The following is a 23,580-nucleotide window of genomic DNA, read 5'->3' on the forward strand; positions in this document are numbered from 1 at the left end:
ATCTTCGTGCGCACCCCAGAGTTCGAACTTTGAGGGTTTTGCCGGAACCCGAAATCCGACATTTGACGCCACGTAGGGGAAGGGAAATATCTTCGTGTGCACCCCAGAGTTCGAAGCTTGAGGATTTTGCCGGAACCCGAAATCCGACATCTACGAGCTGTTTTTTCATGCCGGCACATTTGAATTCGCCTCCCGTTGGACAGTCAAGTCGACCCATTCAAGAATGCGGACGTGCACGTCCGCCTGGCCGATTCAAACGGATGAAAAGCGGACGAAGCGCGCGTCTATTTAGGTCCCCCGTTGGAGTTGCTCTAAGGGTCCAAAGCGGACGTGTCCGGACCTGCCCAGGCTCGTCCGCCGAATTGGTCGTAGATGCTCTCAGCCCATAAAGAGAGCCCACCTCAACCTGGCACGGCCCAGCCTCCATGAAATCGCAACAACACGATATAGGACCGAGACACAACATCCCACGAAACTTTGCTCGCAGTTGGCATCGTGTCAGTCTCGACTCGCCGTCTCCCTCCTCCGCCAATCTTTCTCTCTCGCCGCCGTACGTCGTCCGGCGTCGCCCATGGCCGAGTACCACCTCAGCGCGCAGCTCCACGGTCACGAGGATGATGTAAGCCTCTCCCTCTCCCCTGCACTATTCGCCCCGCGTCCGTCGCCTCAGCTCTCCGCTTTGCTTCCCCTGCAAGTATGTACGCGATTCGATCCCACCTGGCCGGCCCGGACGAACCCTAGACGGAGGTTTTGCGGCGGGCGCGGGCCGTCTCGATCTGCTAGTTAGACGCGTTCGCTGGAAGGGCGGCGCGGGTTTGCGTAATTCGACCTAGCTAGCTTGGTTGCCCTCCCGCGGGTTCAGCTTGCCCCCTCCTCCGGTTCAACACCTCCCCACAAGTTTTAGATTTCAATTGCCCGTCCGAATTTAGTTCTTCCCTGCGCATGCTCTTGTGACTTTACTTTCGGTTTGTATAACAGTCGATATACAGGGTTTAGGGGGTGAATATGTAGTGTAAAAATAGCCGGCGGTTAGTCATTGCACTTTGACTTGCTTTTGATACGATATTTGTGGTGAATTTGTGGATCTAGGAATCATTGGTTACTTGGTTTTGCTGGAGTTCTTTTCACGTGTGTAATCAGATGGTTAGTTCCTGTGTTATGTTCCACCAAAAATTCAACAAATTGTTGTGCTTATTTCAGGAATCAATGCTCATCCAGAATGCCACGTTCTGTTTTTCTAACGATGGATGTATGGTTCCAATCATAACTTGCATTTAGCATGTAAATACCAAACATAATACAAAACACCCCTTTATGCAAACCCATGTGTATGTTCAAAGTATAGTAAAAGGGGAGCATGTTAGTATTGAAAATAAAAAAGTGCGTATATGATGATCAACCAAATTTGGAGATAAAGGTGATCCCTGTGTATTAAACGATTATTTTGCTCAAACTGTTAAGAGCTTAGGCAAAGTTTATTTTGCATACGTGGAACGCATATCTGCATCACTAAGTAGTTCGAGACTTTGGGCATTGGTATGTATTCAACCAATAAAGTCAGATCCTTGTCATCAAACTCTTTCATAATTTCTACATTTGCTACACATTTGGTTCTTGGCTAACTTGTCCTTGCTCTTTTTTAATAGGTTCGTGGGATCTGTATCTGTGGTGATGTGGGGGTCGCAACATCGTCAAGAGATAAAACGGTGAGATTCTGGATGCAGGACCCGGAAAAGAAGCGCGAATATGTCCTCTCAAAAACACTTGTAGGACATTCCAGTTTTGTTGGCCCGATGGTCTGGGCCCCACCTTCTGATCGCTTTCCGGAAGGAGCGATTGTTTCTGGTGGCATGGATACGCTAGTATTGCTATGGAATTTGCATACAGGAGAAGTTGTTGGAACAATGAGGGGTCACACCTCACAGGTGACTGGTCTTGCTATCGACGACAACGGTGACATTATATCTTCATCGATGGATTGGTATGTTTTTTTCTCAACCAGTGTAATTCCTGTGCAGAACTTGCTTGTATGGCTTCACCATACTTCTTCTTGATTGCTTGTTTGTGCTGATTTCATCCTGAGGGAGATGTAGTGGTGTAACATGAATGTAATGTACTCCTTCTGTAAACTAATATAAGAGCATTTAGATCACTACTTTAGTATTCTAAACGTTCTTATATTAGTTTACGGAGGGAGTAATAAATTATATTTCTTCTATTTGTACAAATTCACACATTGTACTTCTGTTTCTTTCTACACTTCCCTGATAGAAAAGGTTTCCAATGTTACTTGTGTTTAGGCTGTGGTGTATTCAGTATTTTTGGGCATGCGCGTTTATGAATTATACTTTATGCTGTATTTTTTTTGTCAAATGACATAATGGGCTAATAATTTATGAAGTTTCCCCGTTGTAGCTAATGGTTTCTTGCTGTACCCTGACGCTTGTATTATGCACAGTACTTTAAGAAGGTGGAGAGATGGCAATGCTGTAGAAGTTTGGGAGGCTCATAAAGTTGCAGTGCAAACTGTTCTAAAGCTGCCCTCGGGAGAACTATTTACGGGTAGAGCTTCCGATATGTCTTCATTTTCCATTTTTACTAGATTTTTATTATTAATCTACATTGGTGCGCTGGTACCTTGTACTGCTAGTGCGATTTATTATTTTCACTGTTTTCTAGCGTTTCCATAACTGAACCGGTGTCATTGGCTTCAACATCATATGGCATCCTGGTTTATGAATTATGAAATATTTGAGAGCAATTGTGACTGCCCATGAATATCTATAACTAAATTTGTCAAATGGTTGATTAATACTTCACATATTTCCCCTTTTGTATAGGTTCAAGTGATTCCACCATTAAACTTTGGAAAGGAAGGACTTGTCTACATACATTCTCTGGGCATGCAGGTTATTTGTTAACTCCTGATGTGCACTAGTGCTTTTGGCATTTTTGTGCTCATCCACACATACTTGATCGGTTGACAAATGTTGTTCCATTGCAGACACTGTTCGATGTTTAGCACAGATGCCAGGGATGGGTATACTTTCTGCATCACATGATGGGTGAGTGATTAAAATATCACCTGACTAGTTCCACTTGCTTTTAAATGAAAGGATGGATCAGTACAGGCTGCTATTATTCTTTCTATATAATTGTACATGAAGATATCATAATTTCTCGTTTAATCTTGGATATTCGTACTAATATCCTGCCAACGGTTTGCTGAAAGGAACTGCTCATCTATTTGGCTTTTCATCATTTTCATTGTCTTCTTACATTTTTGTGCATCAAATGTATTCTTTCAGTTTACAGCTACTCTGTTTACACGATAACATATGATATTTTGTCTGCTCGCAGAACTATAAAGTTATGGGCATTAACTGGCCAACCCCTGTTGGAGATGATTGGCCATACCTCTCTTGTATATTCTGTGGATGCGCATTCATCTGGTCTAATTGCTAGTGGCAGTGAAGATCGCTCTGTCAAGATATGGAAAGGTGATTTATTTTGTCTGCTTTGGAGAATTGTTGTTAAAATGCAGTGGCACTTTTTTTATATAGGATATAATTTATTTATATTTTAATCTAGGTGTGGGCATTCGGTTCTTCCTCTTTTTTCCCCGGTATTTGGTTTTCTAAAATTGACAACTGAGTTAGCCTGGAAATTACTATGAACCGGAAATTGGGTTCACCCAAACCTCGGTTTGCTTTTCGGTTTAAACGGAACTGTAATTCAATAGCAGAACAGGGTGTGCATGCTGTCAAATACTCGGATTTTATCAACAGGTCATGATTGAAATCCAAAATCTTGTTGTTGAATCAGCAATGCAGAGCATACATGATTGCACTTTGCTACCGTCATTGTTGCATGGCACTGCTCCTCTTTGAATCCTTTGAATCGTCTCGTTGACGGTGACAGACTGACAGGAGTGCTAGTCCACTGATGGGGCTGCCGAGTGCAGTGCTGTTGGTCGTTGGGATGGATTGCATGAATGTCGGCTGGTGCTGTGGCGGCTAGTATTGGGCGAAGTGTTCGTAACTTTGTTTCCCTGTGGCCCGTTGACCGTCGTGATTGCATTGGTACGCGAGAGCAAGAGATGGGCCTAGGCACCTAGCTGACTTGGTGGAGATCTTGCTGGGCTTTAGTTGAGATTTTGATGGACTTGCTTTTTGCTAAAGTAGATAAGGACGGTAGCATGGCCCTGGGAAATGGGGCCATAGGACGAGCAGATTCTTTCAGTCCGTTTAGTTAAACTGAACCTAAAACCGAACTGACTGATATTAATTCGGTTTTCTATGCATGGCAACTGATGTATGGACCCCGAGCTGATTTAACATTATATTTTTCTTTTCTTGGTTTGGGTTTATTTTTCACCTTTCTAATTTTTTATTCCCATCCGTACTTGTACCATGTGTTCTGAACAACTCTTTAAACCCTGACCGTTCCATTGGGGTTACTATCCACTCGTCAGCTGGTTTGTCCCCCTATATGCCTCAGTCTAATATTTTCTCCAAACAAAAATAGTCCCAGTCTATGATAGTACTTCCTCTTAAGTGGGATTCTGTTAGAGGCAAAATATTGCATGGGATTCCATTATTATAGGCAAAATATTGTAAATACTTTGACCTCAAACATATTGGGCAGTGGCATATGGGAAAGGTAGTTTGTATTTAGCACGATAATGGAAATTGTGACAATAAGTAAAGAGGGATCTGCTAATTGTCGTTAAGCATCTGTATTCTTGTCTTGATTCCTCCTTTGGCTAGTCCATGAGCAGTTCCGGTCTTCTTTTCTTCCACATTGAAAATAAGAATCCCGATACCCACACACGGTCTTCTTTCACCTGTACCTATGATGATGTAAACCAGTTTCTTGGGCCGATTTGAGTTGTGTGTTTCATGGATGCAGCTAGGATATATCTGTCTTGTTTTTTGGGATAGTATGTTTGGATTCATAATATGAACTATTGTAGAAACGAAATTTATATTGGAGGTGCATTATAGTGCAGTTTTTTTTTGTTTTAGTTGTTAGTACATAGCAGAATCCAGATTTTTCTCCATGTACCTGGTTATATGACTGTCAAGTAATATAATGCAGATGGAATCTGTGTTCAGAGCATTGAACACCCAGGATGTATATGGGATGCTAAATTTTTGGATAATGGAGATGTTGTTACTGCATGTTCTGACGGAGTTGTGAGGATATGGACAACCGACAATAATAGGTTCTGCAGTGATGAGGAGCTTGCAACATATACCGATATTATTTCTCAGTACACACTAAGCAGGTTGGTTCCTGTTTTTTTTTCACATTCTGAAGTTTTGACATCTTCTGCTTAAAGGATCAGTTTTGTTGTCGGATTACTCTATCATGTAATTGTTATGCTAACATTTTAATTTTTAGGCAAGACTTGTTGTCCAAAAATAATAATAGTCGGAACCATGGGGTTAATCATACGTCGACTACTAATTTGACCAAATGATCTTTATGCCTTTTTTTCCTACAGAAAGACTGTTGGTGGACTGAAGTTGATGGATCTACCAGGAGTTGAGGCACTGCAAGTTCAAGGTCATATATCTCATTTTTCTGATACGTTACAGGGGTATTGTGTTCATATTTCCATGATGCTCCAACTATTTGTAGTGAATGAGGCTGGGTGTGTTTTCATGAAACATAATGTCAGCATATTATGGAGTTCAAAATTAAAATCGGATTGAAGGTGTACTTGCACACTGAAATAATCTCGAGCTTTTGAAAATATTCATATCTTTCCAATTTGCAATAAACCTTGCCTTCATCATATTTCAGCGCATAAGGGATTAAGGAGATCACAATATAAAAACAATTTTTCTATAAATTCTTTAGTGTCGTGGACTTGTGGTGTATGTAAAGTAATTGACAATATCTAGTCATCACCGCGCGTGTTATTTTTGCATAGTAATGCCATGTTTGTAACTTTTCTTTTGCTCAAGCAGGAAACACTGATGGGCAAACTCTAATTGTTAGAGAGGGCGATAACGGTGTTGCTTATTCATGGAATTCAAAAGAGCTAAAATGGGACAAAGTAAGTACCTTTGTGCATTAGACCTTTCCATAGTATTATATTAAGTTGCTACATCAAAGAATTTGCAAAGCTGAGCAATGTTTACATATTTGGTCTGTTGCTATCTTTAGCTGCTTGATATGCTGCTTGAGTTATGTAACTTAAATGCAAGTTTTTATGCAATTTGAGGTATCCGTGAGGCACTCAATGCCTGCAGTAACGGTCCAAATTCACACATACAATCTTCAAATATGATAGGGTTGATGACACATTTATTACACATTAAATGGAACCTAATTTAGCACTCGATATGCTTTTACCACGCTTGACCTTGCAGTGGCATTGTTGCTTTGTTGTATACTCCCTCCGTCCCAAAATAACTAAATAAGCGTCGGTGACTTATCTGTCATAAACCAAATTGCTAGATTGGTGAGGTGGTGGATGGACCTGGGGATGCTGCACAAGGTCAGGTTTATGATGGTGCTCACTATGACTTCGGTAAGTTATTTTCTCTTTGATGTGTTTCACCGTTAAACTTTTAGGCGACGCTACGCGTCAGCAGAGCAATAATCGAATTGCATTAACCGCCTTGGTAGCCGTTGGCTAGCGTGTGAGACAGCCGTTCGATCACTTCCTGCGTCAGCCGGGGGCCCCAGTCTGTCCACAACATGGCTCGTGTTGTGTTTGGGGCTTTGCAACAGAGCCATGTTGCACTCCGCCGAACAGTTTTTTTTTGCGGTTCATGAAAAAAAATGTTTGCAGCGCAACATGGTCTCGCCCCTGTCCTTTGCAACATGGGCCATGTTGCAAATCTCAGGCTGAGCTCGCACACAGGCATGCGTCATGCTCCTCGCGCTGCCCCCGTCCTTTCAACATGGGCCATGTTGCAATCCGAGGCTGATCTCCCACGCATCACGCACGTCGCTCTGCCCCTGTCCTTTGCAACATGGCCCGTATTGGAACTGCAACATGGGCTATGTTGCAAATCCCTGGCTGAGCTCCCACAGGGACAGACAGAAAATCAGTCGGTTGAGTGCTGGCCTTTTCCTAATCTTTTCTGTTTCTTTATAGTATTATTTTTTTATATATTTGTGCAGTTTTTAATGTTGACATTGGAGATGGAGAGCCCATTCGGAAACTGCCCTACAATCGATCAGGTATATCACACATTTGTCTTGCATTTAGAAGTTGTTTCTCTGCTATTGTTTCCAGAGTAAAAAAGCAATATTGTGACCCACATAGTTATGTTTAGAAAAATCATCATTTAAATAGTCATCTAACGTGAAGTTTTTTCTCCGCTTGCATGTACTGCACTTTGATTTGATGCTTGAGAGTCTACCACTTTGCTATTTTAAGTACCACCGTCTTACCTATGAATTGTTTTGTGCAGATGATCCATACGCAGTTGCAGACAAATGGCTCCTGAAAGAAAATCTTCCTTTGACATATCGCCAGCAAGTTGTAGAATTCATACTGCAAAATTCTGGGCAGAACAATTTTGTTCCAGATCCATCTTTCCGCGATCCCTATACTGGGGGTAAGCGTGTTAGATTTTATATCTTTCAGCAGTCATTTATAAAATATTAATATATTGCCAGTTTCGGTCTGTTGATGCCTGACTTTATTAACTATGTATCAGGTAATGCATATGTACCTGGGCAACCGTCTTCTTCAAATGGTATGTATTCATGCACACAGTGTTCAATTTGTTACAATAGGTTTTTCTTCCTTTTTCCCCGCATAAAATGTAAATATCTCTAGCATCTTTTGAGAGTCCTGCCATAATGTTCCATACATAATTGCAGGTGCCCCAAAACAAACTTTCAAGCACATACCGAAGGTACGAATGGATTGCTATTAACTGATGATAATCTAATACGAGTACTTGACTGAAACTAAAACATTTAAACTCAACTACCTGTACTTTGTTCTTGTACACACACTAGAAACAAGCTGCCATCAGATTTGAGTTATGATCTATTGCAATTCTCACTCAAAAAAAAAAACTTCCCTTTGTTTGCAGAACGGAATGTTACTATTTGAGACGGCTCAGTTTGAGGGAATCCTTAAGAAAATTACAGAATTCAGTGCAACACTTGCATCTGACTCGGTAATTTTGAAGCTTATTTCAGTATCTCACAACTTTATTTACATCCTTAAAGATTTATTTTAGAACTATCAAGGTGCTTTAGGTCCATGAACTCCCACATCTCTCACCTTCTTGTTGGCCCTTTTGTTTCTTATAAGCTGCAAGCTTGTGCTGATAATTTTGTCCCTGGCATAAGGAATATAACTTTCTCAGGCAAGTAGTAGTGTGGAAAAGACATGCTACTAAACCACCTCAGGTTCTCAGCATAGTTGAACAAAGTTTGTTCCAGCTATTCGAAGTGCAGAGACATGTGTTGGATGTCCATGTCCATGATGGGTGTGTAATTATGATACTATGCTATGCTGAAGTATGAATTGGATAACTTGACCTTGCTAGCAAAACTGCGAATTTCTTGTGTTTTGGCTTTCTATGGGATGTGATTGAAAAATCTTTAGACGACAATAACCATATCGCTGTCATTTGAGTACTAGTTCATCTAGCACAAAGCTAAAATAATTATGGAGTTATGTGGGCTTGACCACAGCTTAGTTCAGTCTGGTATCTCCACATGGGATTCTTAGAATACAATCATGTCCAAACTTTATGAGGGATTTTAATTTCTATATTATTTCATACTTTCAGGGGATTCACTCTGTTAATAGGGACCATTAATGTCTTACCTAGGCTTAATAATTGACTTTGTCTATTCAGGAACAAAAACATCTATCCTTGTCCGAGGCAGACTTTTCAAGATTAGCTGCTATAGTGAAAGTATTGAAAAATACATCATTTTATCACACAAGCAAGCTTGCAGATGCTGACATTGTGTTGTTGCTAAAAATATTGAAGTCTTGGCCTTCACAGATGATGTTTCCAGGTACATCCCTTCTCTAAAAAACTTTGGGACCGCATGAACACTGTTATCAACATAATGGTTGACTCCAAGCTCTCTGTTTTCACCTGGTGATTAGACTAGACTCATGTATTCCGATGTCAGTTGAAACAAGAACTAAAACATAAGGAGATTATTGACTGAGTACATCCCTTCTTTCATAGACTCTTAGTCTTATTGAATTACCGTCAGCTATTATAATGTAATAATTACGTTGTTGTAGTTGATAGTTTCAATTAATTGTGGCATGCTCTTTTTTCCTGCCAAAAGTTTGATTGTAGAGCTAAAGTTGTTATTTGGAAAAATGTCAGCTTCTCAGCGTTAAAAGAGAGAAATATAATTGATACATCCACGGATGAGGACAATTTCGTTATAAAGCCTTGGTATTGGTCAAAGAAATCAGATAAAATTCAACCGACCAAGATATATTTTGGTTTCCCAATGTTCTCACCGAAGGTGACAAACTGTTAAGAATGCCGGAGCTTGTTTTCTCCTATGGAGCTATCTTTTACACGCGGATTCTGTTCCAGATGCTTTTCGCAGTAAAACATTCTTATCTAATATTAGTGGGACAGTTGCTTGGGTTTAACAACTAGTGTATTATGTTTGGATATTCGAAGCTGCATTATGTTTTTGATGGAGATGATTTTTGGTTCATCTGAAATAATTGCCCATCTCTCTACCTTACAGTTATTGATTTTCTGAGGATGTTTGTGTTGCATCCTGACGGGGCTACTTTACTTCTTAAGACCATTGAAAGTGGAAACGGTGAGTTTATGCTTGTGCCTGTTAATGCTTTAGCGCATCAGTCTTTCTTGTCTGAGTTTTTTTTTTTTGACTCAGTATTTTTGGTTATTATGTTCATTTTAAGAATAGCTGGTAATATTTCTTAGCAAAATGGTCAGCCTTGTTTTGTTTATTGGTACTGAACTAAGATTCTTTACTCATGTTATCAATCAGATGCACTCAGGGAAACTTTCCATAAGGCTGTAGCAATACCTGTGCACTCACCGAATGTGCTTACAATCCTCAAAGCAGTTACTAACTTATTTGACAACCCATGCTTACACCAATGGTTGAAAACCCATTGTGCTGAGGTTAGTTTTCAAACTACATACACTTATTTTTTATTTCAGCCTATTTATATAATTTTGACTCGAAAGTAGCTGTTGGTTTTATCATTCAATAATTATTACTACAACATCTATTGGTCAATTTCTGGGCCTCTTTTAGTTCATAAAACGAAATTAGATTTTGAATAATTTTTTGGGGGTGGCAAGTAAATTTTGGTGCGCCAAAGTAATGACTTTTGTTTGCTATAATTTCAGATTATTGATTCTTTCTCGAGCTGCAAGCCGTCTTTTAGCAAGAACGCTCACTTGGCATATGCCACACTTTTACTGAAGTAAGTTTTGAGTTGTGTTATACTTGTACCTAGCCATGCATTACAATTTTGTTGGTCATGATGCTGGAATATACTTAGCAGGCACACCTGGCAATGCCGCTGATGTCCCTGCATTGATTGATCTTGTCTCTTTTTTTGACTAATATATATATTTTTCTGCAGCTATTCTGTTCTTTCAATTGAATCGAAGGATGAACAAAGTCAGGCACAAATTCTTTCTGCGGCCCTTGAAGTGAGTTCCCATATCTCTGACCTCTGTAAATCACTCTACTCCCTGCAGCCACCTGTGTTTACATTTCTTATCTGGATCCACAGATTGCTGAAGACGATGCCCAAGATGCCGATTCGAAATACAGGGCCCTTGTTGCAATCGGCTCTCTTGTATCCTTTTTGACATTTCATTACGCAAAATAACATATTTATCATGGCAGAGTTTTGAGCGAGGTATCACCTTTGCACGTGCTTCCCTTGACCTGTTTAACCTTTAGATGTTGAACGGCCTGGTCAAGTCCATCGCCCTTGACCTCGACGTGAAGAGCGTCGCAAGCAGCGCAAAAGCTTCCATGGACTTGAAGATCGCCGAAGTCGGAGCTGATATCGAGCTGCTAACAAGATGAGAAAGAGTGTCGTAAATACATTTGAGAGAAAACGAGGAACGGAGTGCCATTGTCATGGGAGTCACTACTGAGCTGCGCTGGGCTGGGCGCAGCGATGCAGTTAAGTAGTGGTAGCAGCCCACATCCGCGCAGGTGGTAGCATAACTTTTGCGTGAGTGCAGGAGAGTTTGCTGCACCTTGTAATCAGGTATCGTGCGAATCCTTCGCTCTGATCACAAAGTTTACTATTTATGCGCACGCAGGCGACTGAGTGCACTTTTACATAATAAACACTCTACCACATGAAAAGGAAACCCGGCATATTTCTCAACGAACGTGAAACATAACATCGAATCATATCTTATCTAAATACTCCAAAAGCAAAAGGCAGGACAGAGTCGGAGACGCTAGAAGCCAAGTGATCGATCCCTATGCTGCTTGTGCGCTAAAACCACTGGTTAAAAGGATGCACGGGAAATTGCTGGACGGTAATGCCAGCATAATCAGTCTTAACATGATGGACAAAATAGAGCTGGTCGTGCACAACGTTTGACTCATCTTAATTTCCGCTTAAAATTCTTCGTAATAAAAATAGAGTTGCTCTTAGGGAGATCCGTTTGTTGGCTGCATCATCCAGCCAGTGTGAAAGATAGTACCCTCCATTTCTAAATATAAGTATTTGTAGAGATTTCACTATGGACTACATACGAAGTAAAATGAATGAATCTATATTTTAAAACGCATAGATACAAGCGTATGTGATTCATAGTGGAATCTCTTCAAAGACTTATATTTAGAAACAGATGGGGTATTACGAGACGGTAACACTTATTCATTTCTAAATATAAGTATTTGTAGAGATTTCACTATGGACTACATACGAAGTAAAATGAATGAATCTATATTTTAAAACGCATAGATACAAGCGTATGTGATTCATAGTGGAATCTCTTCAAAGACTTATATTTAGAAACGGATGGGGTATTACGAGACGGTAACACTTTTTCAGAGGAAAAGATACGCTCTATTTCCTGCCAAAAAAAAGAGACAAAGTTGCTTGCTGGCTGTACGTAATTCGCCATCTATACACGTCAGCGGTGTAATAATAAAGGGACCAAAAAATCAATAGACTCCATTGCCGGGATTTGAACCCGGGTCGCCTGGGTGAAAGCCAGGTATCCTAACCGGGCTGGACGACAATGGACTAGTGACAAATTTTACGAGATATCTATACTATTTGTATAGAATCAGCCCCGCTAACTCCTTTGGGTCATATCCAGAGATTTGTTTTTTTGCTTGATGGTTGCCACTCTCTGGCTATTAGTTATCACACACACTTGTCCGCTGTAGTTCATCATTCTCCGGCATTAAGACCGAGACCAAAAATGAAACCTTATTGACATGATGGGAGTTGTAGAAGACCGAATTGAGATCGGTCGTCAAAAATCAAAGACCCAATTAAGTTTGGTCAGATCGGTCATCTTCCACAGCTGACCCAATAAACCAAAAAAACTGAATTACTCCGCAACTGCCATACACCTCCGAGTCCCACACACTCATGCCTACAACCGTCTAGTCCTATCAATCTCGTGTACCCGGAGTCCTAGACTCCATCTCCTTTGCCCTTCACCCAACTCATAACACTGGGAGTCTCATAAAGTTGCAAGTCTCAACATAAGTGTCTTCCACAATTGCCCCCTTAGTCATGTTTAGAACCAATGAATGACATTGCATTTATTGTGGAATTTGTTCGTTTGGTCAAGGCGAAGACCGATCTGTATTGATCGAAGACTAAATAGAGAGAAAATGAAAAGAAGGAAGTAAATTCAGCCATCAAATAGGGAAGATCGAAATGGTTGGACCGAACAAACTTTACAGACCGAATGCACAGGTTTATGTACAAGTAACACCGAGCATTAGCTACCGATGTTTGCAAGAAGTACATGCATATTTCAAAAAGATCTACATGCCCACTTTGTGGCAAAGAGGAAGAATCAAGCTACCATCCCTCAATCGCATGTGAACATGCAAGAGACTTGTGGGAACGTATGAGAGAAAGGTGACAATTACCTAATAATTTTGCGCTTATTTATACATGGAATGAATAGCTACTAGACCTACTCGCTAGCTGTGGACAATATGAGCGGGAATGCATCATTATGCTAGTTTGGAGGATTTGATCCTTGAGAACGGACAGTAAACATGGGAAAGATGTCCCATCAACTCAAGTATCTGCTGATTATCTTCCAAGCTATATGTTATCACTTGAACTTGAGGTACAATACAGAGGAGCTTATGAAGGGGAAGATGCCCATGGTGGAAGTGAGTCCGGAAATAGAAAGAAAGAAAGCAACAAAAACTTTCTCGTGGTCGTCGCCTACAGTGAATCGTGTTGCCCTGTCTGTGGACGGATCTTTAGGAGTGGACGACACGGCGGCTGCCGACATGATCTTGAGACGACACGACGGTGGAGTTATCTTAGCCGTATATCGATATATTTTTAATTGCAACGACCCTCTTGAGGCAGAGTTGCATGCTATCATGCAAGGTATGGCGTTGGCGTTGCAACATACTGAAGCTCCTGTTATTGTCCAATCGGGCCCCTGATAGAGGCGAAGGTGTCCCGATGTTTCGATGAGATGGTGGCTATCGTTTTTTGTGGGAGTCGACCTTGACGATTCGACTACGAACATGCGAGACGTCGTGCCTTAGTAATCGCTAAACCAACTTCCGAGGGGTTATTGACCATGCCAGAGCATGATCAACCTGACCACGAGGGTCTATTTTCTACGAGCAAACGAAGAACAAGCAAGAAACTGAGATTGCAATTTGGATATTGCGAATATGAGAGGAAAACTTTATTAATGAAGGTGGGGTTCTGTGACGCCTTTGCCTGGTCGTTGAACACAAACGAAGTACGCGATGTTGCAGTTATGGCGAACTTTTAATCTAAATAAACCCAAAGTCTAAACGACGCCCTAAGGGCTGTATATATGGAGGAAGAGGGGGGAATTTCGTGGCCCTTGGAGGAGGGGTTCGAAACCAACCCTAACTCTTGTTTCCCCACACATACAGACTCTAAAAACAGCCTATAATCAAGTATTTCAAAATTACATGGGCCTGGCCCAAAAATAAGGTGACGCAGCACCTAGAATAGCCTCTGGACGAAATTTATGAAGTGGCATCTTGTATATTTCGTCCAAGGCTTCATGCACTCATTATGGTGGCTTCAAAGTCCTGAAATCATCACTTGGAACTCCGTTCTTGTTCCCCTTGCGCATGCCATCATCTCCATGCTTGAACTTTCTTCAAGGTTCATTTGTCTTGTCCAAGCTAGGCCCTTCATTTGTAAGCAAAACAAACATATCCAATTTAGGCAGCATCATATTCTCATGAACATTAGAATCGTTACCAAGAAACGGAAGTACCTGGTAATTCAATTGACGCGCGCAAGCTCTAGTAATTGGTCCAGTATGTATAGTAGCAGGGGCTGTGGGTGTAACAATGGTATTGATGTCCTCATCATCCTCCCCTTCTTGAAATGAAGTTGTCCTCGACGGAATCTCATCTTCCTCACCCAAATAAGGCTTCAAATCTACAATGTTAAAAGTGGGACTAACCCCAAAATCTGCAGGCAACTCAAGTTTATATGCATTATCATTTATTTTCTCTAACACCTTAAAAGGACCATCAGCACGTGGCATTAGCTTTGATTTGCGCAAATTAGGAAATCTATCCTTACGCAAATGTAACCAAACAAGATCTCTAGGTGCAAACACAACATGTTTTCTACCCTTATCTCCAGCAAGTTTATATTTAGCATTCATGCGCTTAATGTTTTCCTTAGTTAACTCATGAATTTTTAAAATCAATTCAACACGTTCTTTAGCATCAAAATTAACCTTCTCCGAAGATGGAAGAGGCAACAAATCAATAGTTGCACGAGGTAGGAAACCATACACAATTTCAAAAGGGCACATCTTAGTAGTAGAATGCAATGAACGATTATAAGAAAATTCAATATGAGGCAAGCATTCTTCCCACATTTTCTTATTATTCTTTAAAACAACCCTAAGCATAGTAGACAATGTTCTATTGACTACTTCAGTTTGTCCATCAGTTTGGGGGTGACAAGTAGTACTAAAAAGCAGTTTAGTCCCCAACTTAGCCCATAAATATCTCCAAAAGTGGCTAAGAAATTTAGTATCACGATCTGAAACAATAGTACTTGGCACACCATGCAAGCAAATAATTTCACGAAAGAACAAATCAGCAACATTAACAGCATCATCGCTTTTATGACATGGTATAAAGTGTGTTATTTTTGAGAATCTATCCACGACAACAAATATGCTATCCCTTCCCTTCTTTGTTCGAGGTAAACCTAAAACAAAATCCATATATATATCCTCCCAAGGAACACTAGGTACAGGCAAAGGCATATATAAACCATAAGGATTTAGTCGTGACTTAGCTTTTTGACATGTAATGCAGCGAGCAACAAAACGCTCAACATCCCGTCTCATCTTTGGCCAAAAGAAATGTGTAGCCAGTACGTCCTCCGTCTTCTTCATGCCAAAGTGTCTCATTAATCCTCCTTCACGCGCCTCCTGCAACAACAAAAGATGAACGAAGCTAGCTGGAATGCATAGCTTGTTAGCATGGAATACAAATCCATCATTAACGACGAACTTGTTCCATGTTCTTCCTTCTTTACAATTCTGCATTACATCTTTAAAATCAGCATCATGCACATATTGATCTTTGATGGTCTCCAAACCAAATTTTTGAAGTCAAGTTGTGAAAGCATAGTATAGCGACGAGACAATGCATCAGCAATAACATTTTCTTTACCCTTCTTGTGTTTAATGACATAAGAGAAAGTCTCAATGAATTCAACCCATTTAGCATGTCTACAATTCAGTTTAGCTTGACTTTTAATACGTTTCAAGGATTCATGATCAGAATGTATAACAAATATTTTGGGCCATAAATAATGTTGCCATGTCTCTAAAGTCCGAACAAGAGCATATAATTATTTATCATAAGTAGAATAATTCAGACTAGGCCCACTCAATTTTTCAGAAAAATATGCAACAGGTTTGCCATATTGTAATAACACACCTCCTAATCCAATTCCACTAGCATCGCATTCAAGCTCAAAAGTCTTATTAAAATCAGAAAGTTGGAGTAAAGGAGCATGTGTCAACTTATCTTTCAATACAGTGAAGGCTTCTTCCTGTGCGGTTGTGACGCCCCCGATTTGACCGTACACTAATCATACACGCAAACGTGTACGATCAAGATCAGGGACTCACGGGAAGATATCACAACACAACTCTACAAATAAAATAAGTCATACAAGCATCATATTACAAGCCAGGGGCCTCGAGGGCTCGAATACAAGAGCTCGATCATAGACGAGTCAGCGGAAGCAACAATATCTGAGTACAGACATAAGTTAAACAAGTTTGCCTTAAGAAGGCTAGCACAAACTGGGATACAGATCGAAAGAGGTGAAGGCCTCCTGCCTGGGATCCTCCTAACTACTCCTGGTCGTCGTCAGCGGGCATCACGTAGTAGTAGGCACCTCCGGTGTAGTAGGAGTCGTCGTCGACGGTGGCGTATGGATCCTGGGCTCCAACATCTGGTTGCGACAACCAGGAAGAAGGAAAGGGGGAAAGGAGGGAGAAAGCAACCGTGAGTACTCATCCAAAGTACTCGCAAGCAAGGAGCTACACTACATATGCATGGGTATCAAATGGAGTAAGGGTATCATATGTGGACTGAACTGCAGAATGCCAGAATAAGAGGGGGATAACTAATCCTTTCGAAGACTACGCTTCTGGCAGCCTCCGTCTTGCAACATGTAGAAGAGAGTAGACTGAAGTCCTCCAAGTAGCATCGCATAGCATAATCCTAACCGATGATCCTCCCCTCGTCGCCCTGTGAGAGAGCGACCACCGGTTGTATCTGGCACTTGGAAGGGTGTGTTTTATTAAGTATCCGGTTCTAGTTGTCATAAGGTCAAGGTACAACTCCAAGTCGTCCTGTTACCGAAGATCACGGCTATTCGAATAGATTAACTTCCCTGCAGGGGTGCACCACATACCCCAACACGCTCGATCCCATTTGGCCGGACACACTTTCCTGGGTCATGCCCGGCCTCGGAAGATCAACACGTCGCAGCCCCACCTAGACCAACAGAGAGGTCAGCACGCCGGTCTAAACCTAAGCGCCCAGGGGTCTGGGCCCATCGCCCTTAGCACACCTGCACGTTGCGAACGCGGCCGAAAGCAGACCTAGCCTAGTGGCCTTCCAGTCCAATCCGGCGCGCGCCACTCAGTCGCTGACGTCATGAAGGCTTCGGCTGATACCACGACGCCGGGATACCCATAACTACTCCCGCGTAGATGGTTAGTGCGTATAGACCAAATGGCCAGACTCAGATCAAATACCCAGATCTCGTTAAGCGTATTAAGTATCCGCGAACGCCGACCAGGGCCAGGCCCACCTCTCTCCTAGGTGGTCGGAACCTGCCCTGCCGCTCCGCCTCAAAACTCCACTCGCGGGTGCTCCTCAAGCCGACCCGTCTTTAGTCACCACATGTATCATGTATAAAGTATATAGTATATACCCGTGATCAACTCCCGAGTGATCACGGCCCGATAGTATAGCATGGCAGACGGACAAGGATGTAGGGCCACTGATGATAAACTAGCATCCTATACTAAGCATTAGGATTGCAGGTAAAGGTAACAACAGTAGTAGCAAGGACAGGCTATGCACCAGTATAGGATTAATGGGAAGCAGTAACATGCTACACTACTCTAATGCAAGCAGTATAGAGAAGAGTAGGCGATATCTGGTGATCAAAGGGGGGCTTGCCTGGTTGCTCTGGCAAGAGAGAGGGGTCGTCAACTCCGTAGTCGTACTGGGTAGCAGCGGCGTCGGTCTCGGTGGCTAGCGAGAGAAGAGGGGGGAGAAACAATAAATATTTAATCAAACAGATGCATAGCGATGCATGACAAGACAAGTAGCGGTGCTAGGGGTGCCCTATCGCGGTATGAGGAGATACCGGTGAAGGGGGGAAACATCCGGGAAAGTATTCCCGGTGTTTCGCGTTTTCGGACAGATGAACCGGAGGGGGGAAGTTGCGTGTTTGCTATGCTAGGGATGCGTGGCGGACGAACGGGCTGCGTATCCGAATTCGTCTCGTCGTTCTGAGCAACTTTCATGTACAAAATTTTTCCATCCGAGCTACGGTTTATTTTATATTAATTTTAAAAGATTTAAATCATTTTTAGGATTTATTTATTTAATTTAATCAACATTATCCAGAATAGTGTCTGCTGACGTCAGCATGACGTCAGTAGTTGACTTGGTCAACCTGACAGGTGGGTCCCGTTCGTCATACTCTGTTTTAATTAACTAACAGTTAATTAGGTTAATTAGTGATTAGGTTAATCTAATTATAATTATTAAGTTAATTAACTCTTTGATTAATTAAATAATTAATATTTTAATTATTTTTAATTATTTATTTATCTATTATTTTTTATTAAAAAAATCTTCTTTTTTTGTTAAAAACGTTCTGGTCGTGGGGCCCCCTGTCATAGGCACAGGGGGCCTTAACGGGTTTTGGGCGCTGGGGCGACGGCTGTCGCCCGAACGGGCGCTGGGCGTGCTGGCGCCCGACTCGGAGGGGGGCGAGCAGGCGCAGCTGCGGCGCGGGAGCCGGCAGCAAGCAAGGGGCGGCGCCGGCGCGGCCTGGCACGGCGGAGCCGAGGCGGGAGGCGAGGTGACAGGAGGGGCGCGGCGTGACGGGGCAGAGGCGGCGCGGTTCAGGCGACGGCGCGGGGCAGGCAGCAGGGGAGGAGGCGCGCGCCGGGGCGAAGCCGTGGTGGGCAGCGGCAACAACGCTGCGGTGCGGCGTGTGCGCGATGCGGCGAGGAGCGGCGGGGCTGCTGCTGTGGCCGCGCGGGCGCGCGCGGGCGCCGGCGAGGCGCGGGCGTGCCGGAGCGCAGACGGCGCGGGCGCGGCGCGATGAGCGAGCGAGGGGGGAAGAGGAGGTGCGCGGAGGCCGTGGCCTCACCGGAGACGTAGGGTCTAGGGCAGTGGGTGTCGGGGTGGTCGACGGGGACGGCGGCGAAGATGATGCTGGCCGGTGGGGAAGGGTGCCGGCGAGGTCCAGGCGGGGGAGGGGGGCGACGGCGTTCGGCGGCGATGAGGGCGAGGCGGCGGCGTCGAGCCCGATCCGATCTGGATCGGGGGAGAATGGGGCGCGTCGTGGGGGGGGGGGGGGAAAGGGGATCGTGGGGAGAGTGGGGGGATGGGGTTAGGGTTTCTGGTAGTGGGGGGGGGGGTTATAGCCTGGGGTGGGCCGGCTGGGCTAGGTGGGTTGGCCCAGTTGGGCCACGGCCCAGGGAGGGGGGGGGCTTTCTCTTTTTTTTGTTGTTGTTTTGTCCTTTTTCGTATTTTCTTTCTTTTATTTATTTTCTCTTGTGTTTCAATTCAGTTCAAAATATTTATGCATTTTATAAAACTGGTCTCCTACACCACAATTATCTATGTAATATTTAGTACAAACCGAACATTTTTATTTCAATGTTTGAAAACTTTTATTATTTACCAAAGTTTGAATTTGAATTTTGGTCCGATTTTGATCTAACGATCGATTAGCAACAGTAACGTAGGTAACGTGGCTCCATTAGCGTGGGATTACTGTAGCTTAATTACCCGGGCGTTACAAATCTCCTCCACTACAAGAAATCTCGTCCCGAGATTTAGGAGGTAGAAGGAAACAACGCGGGGTATTCTTCCCGCAGGCGATCCTCGCGTTCCCAAGTGGCTTCGTCTTCAGAGTGATTCGACCACTGGACTTTGAGGAATTTGATCGCCTTCTGACGTGTGCGGCGTTCAGCTTGGTCAAGAATGCGGACCGGATGCTCTTTATAAGAGAGGTCCTGTTGCAATTCGAGCACTTCATGATCCACCGCTCGGATTGGATCCTTGAAGCAACGGCGGAGTTGTGACACATGGAACACATCGTGAACCTGAGAAAGGTTCGGCGGAAGCTCCAGTTGATATGCCACCTTTCCACGCCTTTCGAGAATAGTGAAGGGACCGATATAGCGAGGAGCTAGCTTGCCCTTGATCCCGAAGCGGTGAGCACCCTTCATTGGGGTAACTCGAAGATAAGCCTTTTCGCCAGGTTGATAGACCATGTCTTGGTGATGACGGTCATACTGACTTTTCTGACGTGACTGAGCAGTCTTGAGATTCTCGCGAATAATGCGAACTTGTTCTTCGGCCTGTTGGATAATATCCGGACCGAAGAGTGGGCGTTCCCCAGTTTCTGACCAGTTCAGAGGGGTTCGACACTTTTGTCCATAAAGCACTTCGAAGGGGGACATCTTCAGACTAGCTTGATAGCTATTATTATAAGAGAACTCGGCATATGGAAGAGACTCCTCCCATTTCTTGCCGAATGAGATTACACAAGCTCGAAGCATGTCTTCGAGAACTTGGTTGACACGTTCAACTTGCCCTTGTGACTGCGGATGAAACGCAATACTGAAAGATAAGTGAGTCCCCATAGCTTCTTGGAAACTTGCCCAGAATCTTGAAGTGAATAAGCTGCCACGGTCTGAACTGACAACCAGTGGGATACCGTGAAGTGAAACAATTCTGGCCATGTAGAGAGTAGCAAGCTGACTAGCAGTGATTGTCTCTTTGACCGCCAGGAAATGGGCAACTTTGGAAAGCCGGTCAATGACGACAAGAATAGCATCATTACCTTTCTGCGATTTGGGAAATCCAGTGACGAAGTCCATCTCAACATGGTCCCATTTCCATTCAGGAATAGAGATAGGTTGCAGAGTTCCAGCAGGCCTTTGATGCTCTGCTTTGATTCGGCGACAAACATCACACTCAGCAACATAACGAGCAATGTCCTGCTTCATATTAGACCACCAGAATCTTTGACGAATATCCTGGTACATCTTTGTACTACCAGGATGGATGGACAGAGGCGTATCATGAGCTTCTTGCATAACCCTTTTAGTCTTATCCAGGTTTTTCTTCGAACATGGTACCACTAGGCGGCCTTTGAAATACAAGGCGCCATCGTCGGCGATCGTGAAGAATGAGGGCTTTCCTTTTTTTAGGTCGCGCTTAATCTTGAGGACTTCATCGTCACATTTCTGTATCCATTTGATGGTGTCCACAAGATCTGGTTTCGCAACCAGGGTATTGAGAGAACCCTTGGAAACAACATGGAGGTTCCGTTTGGGGAAATCTTCGGGATGGGGAGCGAGTGATCCCGGAGGAACAATATGGAGGTTCAGCCTTCTAAATTCTTCGGTAAGCGAGGGCTGAACTTTGTGGACCTGGAGGTGGTTGCAGTAAGACTTGCGGCTCAAGGCATCAGCCATTACATTAGCCTTGCCGGGGGTATAGGATATACCCACGTCAAAGTCTGCAACAGTCTCCATCCATCTTTGCTGGCGTAGGTTCAAATCTGTCTGAGTAAACAGATACTTCAGACTTTGATGGTCGGTGAAGATCTCGCAACGATTACCGAGAAGGTAATGCCGCCACTGCTTCAGTGCATGAATGACAGCAGCAAGCTCGAGGTCGTGAACTGGGTAGTTTTCTTCGTGAGGGCGCAGTTGACGAGAGGCATAAGCAATCACTCTGCGCTCTTGCATTAGGACACAGCCTAATCCTTGACGGGAAGCGTCGCAGTAAACGACGAAGTCCTTCTTAGTATCAGGTGGAGCAAGTACGGGGGCAGAAGTCAACTTGTCTTTGAGCGCCTGGAAACTTTCCTGACACTTGTCTGTCCAGTCGAACTTGACACCCTTATGCAACAAATTAGTGAGAGGCCTGGCAATCTTGGAGAAGTTCTCGACGAATCGACGGCAATAGCTGGCGAGACCGAGAAAACTTCGGACTTGCTTCACATTCTTCGGAGGAGTCCAATCGAGTATAGCCTGAACTCGTTCAGGGTTGACGGCAATACCATCTTTGGAGATGACGTGCCCAAGATAGGTTACTTCGGGGAGCCAGAATTCACACTTGGAATACTTAGCATACAGCTGATGCTCCCGAAGCTTTTCCAGCACAAGACGAAGATGTTCAGCATGTTCCTCCTTGTTCTTGGAAAATATGAGGATATCGTCCAAATAAACCACGACGAACTTGTCGAGGTAATCCATGAATATATAGTTCATCAGACGAGAGAAGGTGGCTGGAGCATTCGTTAAGCCGAATGACATGACGGTGTACTCGTATGATCCATACCGAGTCACGAAGGCGGTTTTTGGGATGTCCTCTTCACGAACACGGATCTGGTGGTAACCCAACCTCAAGTCGAGTTTGGAGAACACTGATGAGCCAGCCAGTTGACCATAAAGATCATTGATTCGAGGAAGAGGATATTTATTCTGAATGGTAGCTTGGTTTATAGGACGGTAGTCTTGGACTAATCGGTTTGTCCCATCCTTCTTCTTAACAAAGAGAGAAGGTGCTCCCCAAGGAGAGCAACTTGGGCGAATGAAACCTTTGACAAGAGATTTGTCGATTTCCTCCTTAAGCTCAATGAGTTCATGCGGCGGCATCTTGTAGGGTCGTTTAGCTATAGGGGTAGTGCCGGGTTTCAAGTCGATGATGAATTCGACAGCTCTAGCAGGAGGAATCCCTGGAAGTTCTTCTGGGAAGACGTCTTGGAATTCCCGAACGATAGGAATGTTTTCAATGCCCTCGAGTGGTGCAGCGTTCAACGCGTTCAAGGCATAAAGTCGTGCCTCGGCGTTCTGAACTAGATGAGCTTGGTAAGCTATTATTTCGTCAGAAGGGTGTAGCAGATGGACGACCTTAGTGGCGCAAACTATAGAAGCAGTATGCGCTTTCAACCAATCCATTCCCAGAATGAGGTCGATGCTACAAGACTTTAGTACGATGGGGGAGGCAAGGAATTCCAGTCCTTCAATTTCAACGGGAACGTTGTGACTAACCATAGAGGTTTGACACTGGCCCGCAGGGGTGTGTACCACAATCGCAGTGTTCATCTCTTCGTATTTGATGCCATGCATGAATGCAAACTCAGCTGATATGAAAGAATGTGATGCTCCTGTATCAAATAAAACAGATGCTGGTACTGAATTTACGAGGAGTGTACCCATCACGGTAGCAGGCTGGTCTAGAACTTCATTGAGATCAACATGGTTGGCATGAACACGACCATAAGACTTGGCACTGTTGTTGCGAGGCTGGTTGCTTCCACGGCCAGTTGCTGGAAGGGCCAGTTGATTCTGTTTCTGGTTGCATTCCCTAGCACGGTGCCCTGGTTGTCCACACCTGAAGCACAAACCATTCTCGGGAGTAGGAACAGGAGCTTGGGGTGGTGGAGCTGGAAGCCTTGGCTGCCTAGTTGGAGCCGTAGGCAGACGAGGTGCAGCATAGGACTGCCTTGGGGCAGGTGCACTTGGCTGGTACATGCTGTTGGGAATCCATATCTTGCGCTTCTGCGAGGACGGGCCCGAAGAT

The 23,580-nt window shown here is 43.7% G+C and overlaps 1 protein-coding gene and 1 non-coding gene across 2 annotated transcripts; one reads left to right on the forward strand and one right to left on the reverse strand.

Annotated features, from left to right (window-relative positions):
• Positions 1–413: 413 nt before the first annotated feature.
• Positions 414–11,359, forward strand: LOC147985239 (transducin family protein / WD-40 repeat family protein). The gene is made up of 22 exons (XM_087543975.1): positions 414–619; positions 1,647–1,981; positions 2,459–2,562; positions 2,841–2,909; positions 3,005–3,065; positions 3,361–3,500; positions 5,101–5,290; positions 5,510–5,571; positions 5,979–6,067; positions 6,472–6,544; positions 7,144–7,203; positions 7,437–7,583; positions 7,686–7,724; positions 7,852–7,886; positions 8,070–8,156; positions 8,847–9,012; positions 9,718–9,795; positions 9,988–10,124; positions 10,356–10,432; positions 10,595–10,664; positions 10,748–10,813; positions 10,921–11,359. Exons 1-22 carry the CDS (start codon positions 572–574, stop codon positions 11,047–11,049), a joined length of 2,262 nt encoding a protein of 753 aa, XP_087400101.1. The 5' UTR covers positions 414–571; the 3' UTR covers positions 11,050–11,359.
• A 799-nt stretch (positions 11,360–12,158) lies between these two features.
• TRNAE-UUC (transfer RNA glutamic acid (anticodon UUC)) lies at positions 12,159–12,232 on the reverse strand. Its single transcript has one exon. It is a non-coding gene; the product is annotated as a tRNA-Glu (tRNA).
• Positions 12,233–23,580: the final 11,348 nt, after the last annotated feature.

The sequence above is a fragment of the Triticum urartu genome, chromosome 2A, assembly GCF_056163025.1.
Source record: "Triticum urartu cultivar PI428250 chromosome 2A, HENAU_Tu73, whole genome shotgun sequence".
In the NCBI taxonomy this organism is placed as follows: Eukaryota; Viridiplantae; Streptophyta; class Magnoliopsida; order Poales; family Poaceae; genus Triticum; species Triticum urartu.

Excerpts from the sequence above, each read along its gene's own strand:
- LOC147985239 (XM_087543975.1), top strand. The coding sequence starts at position 572 with ATGGCCGAGTACCACCTCAGCGCGCAGCTCCACGGTCACGAGGATGAT. Across the intron at positions 5,572-5,978 it reads TGAGGCACTGCAAGTTCAAG|GAAACACTGATGGGCAAACT; the intron begins GTCATATATCTC and ends TTGCTCAAGCAG. Across the intron at positions 10,814-10,920 it reads TTGTTGCAATCGGCTCTCTT|ATGTTGAACGGCCTGGTCAA; the intron begins GTATCCTTTTTG and ends TTTAACCTTTAG.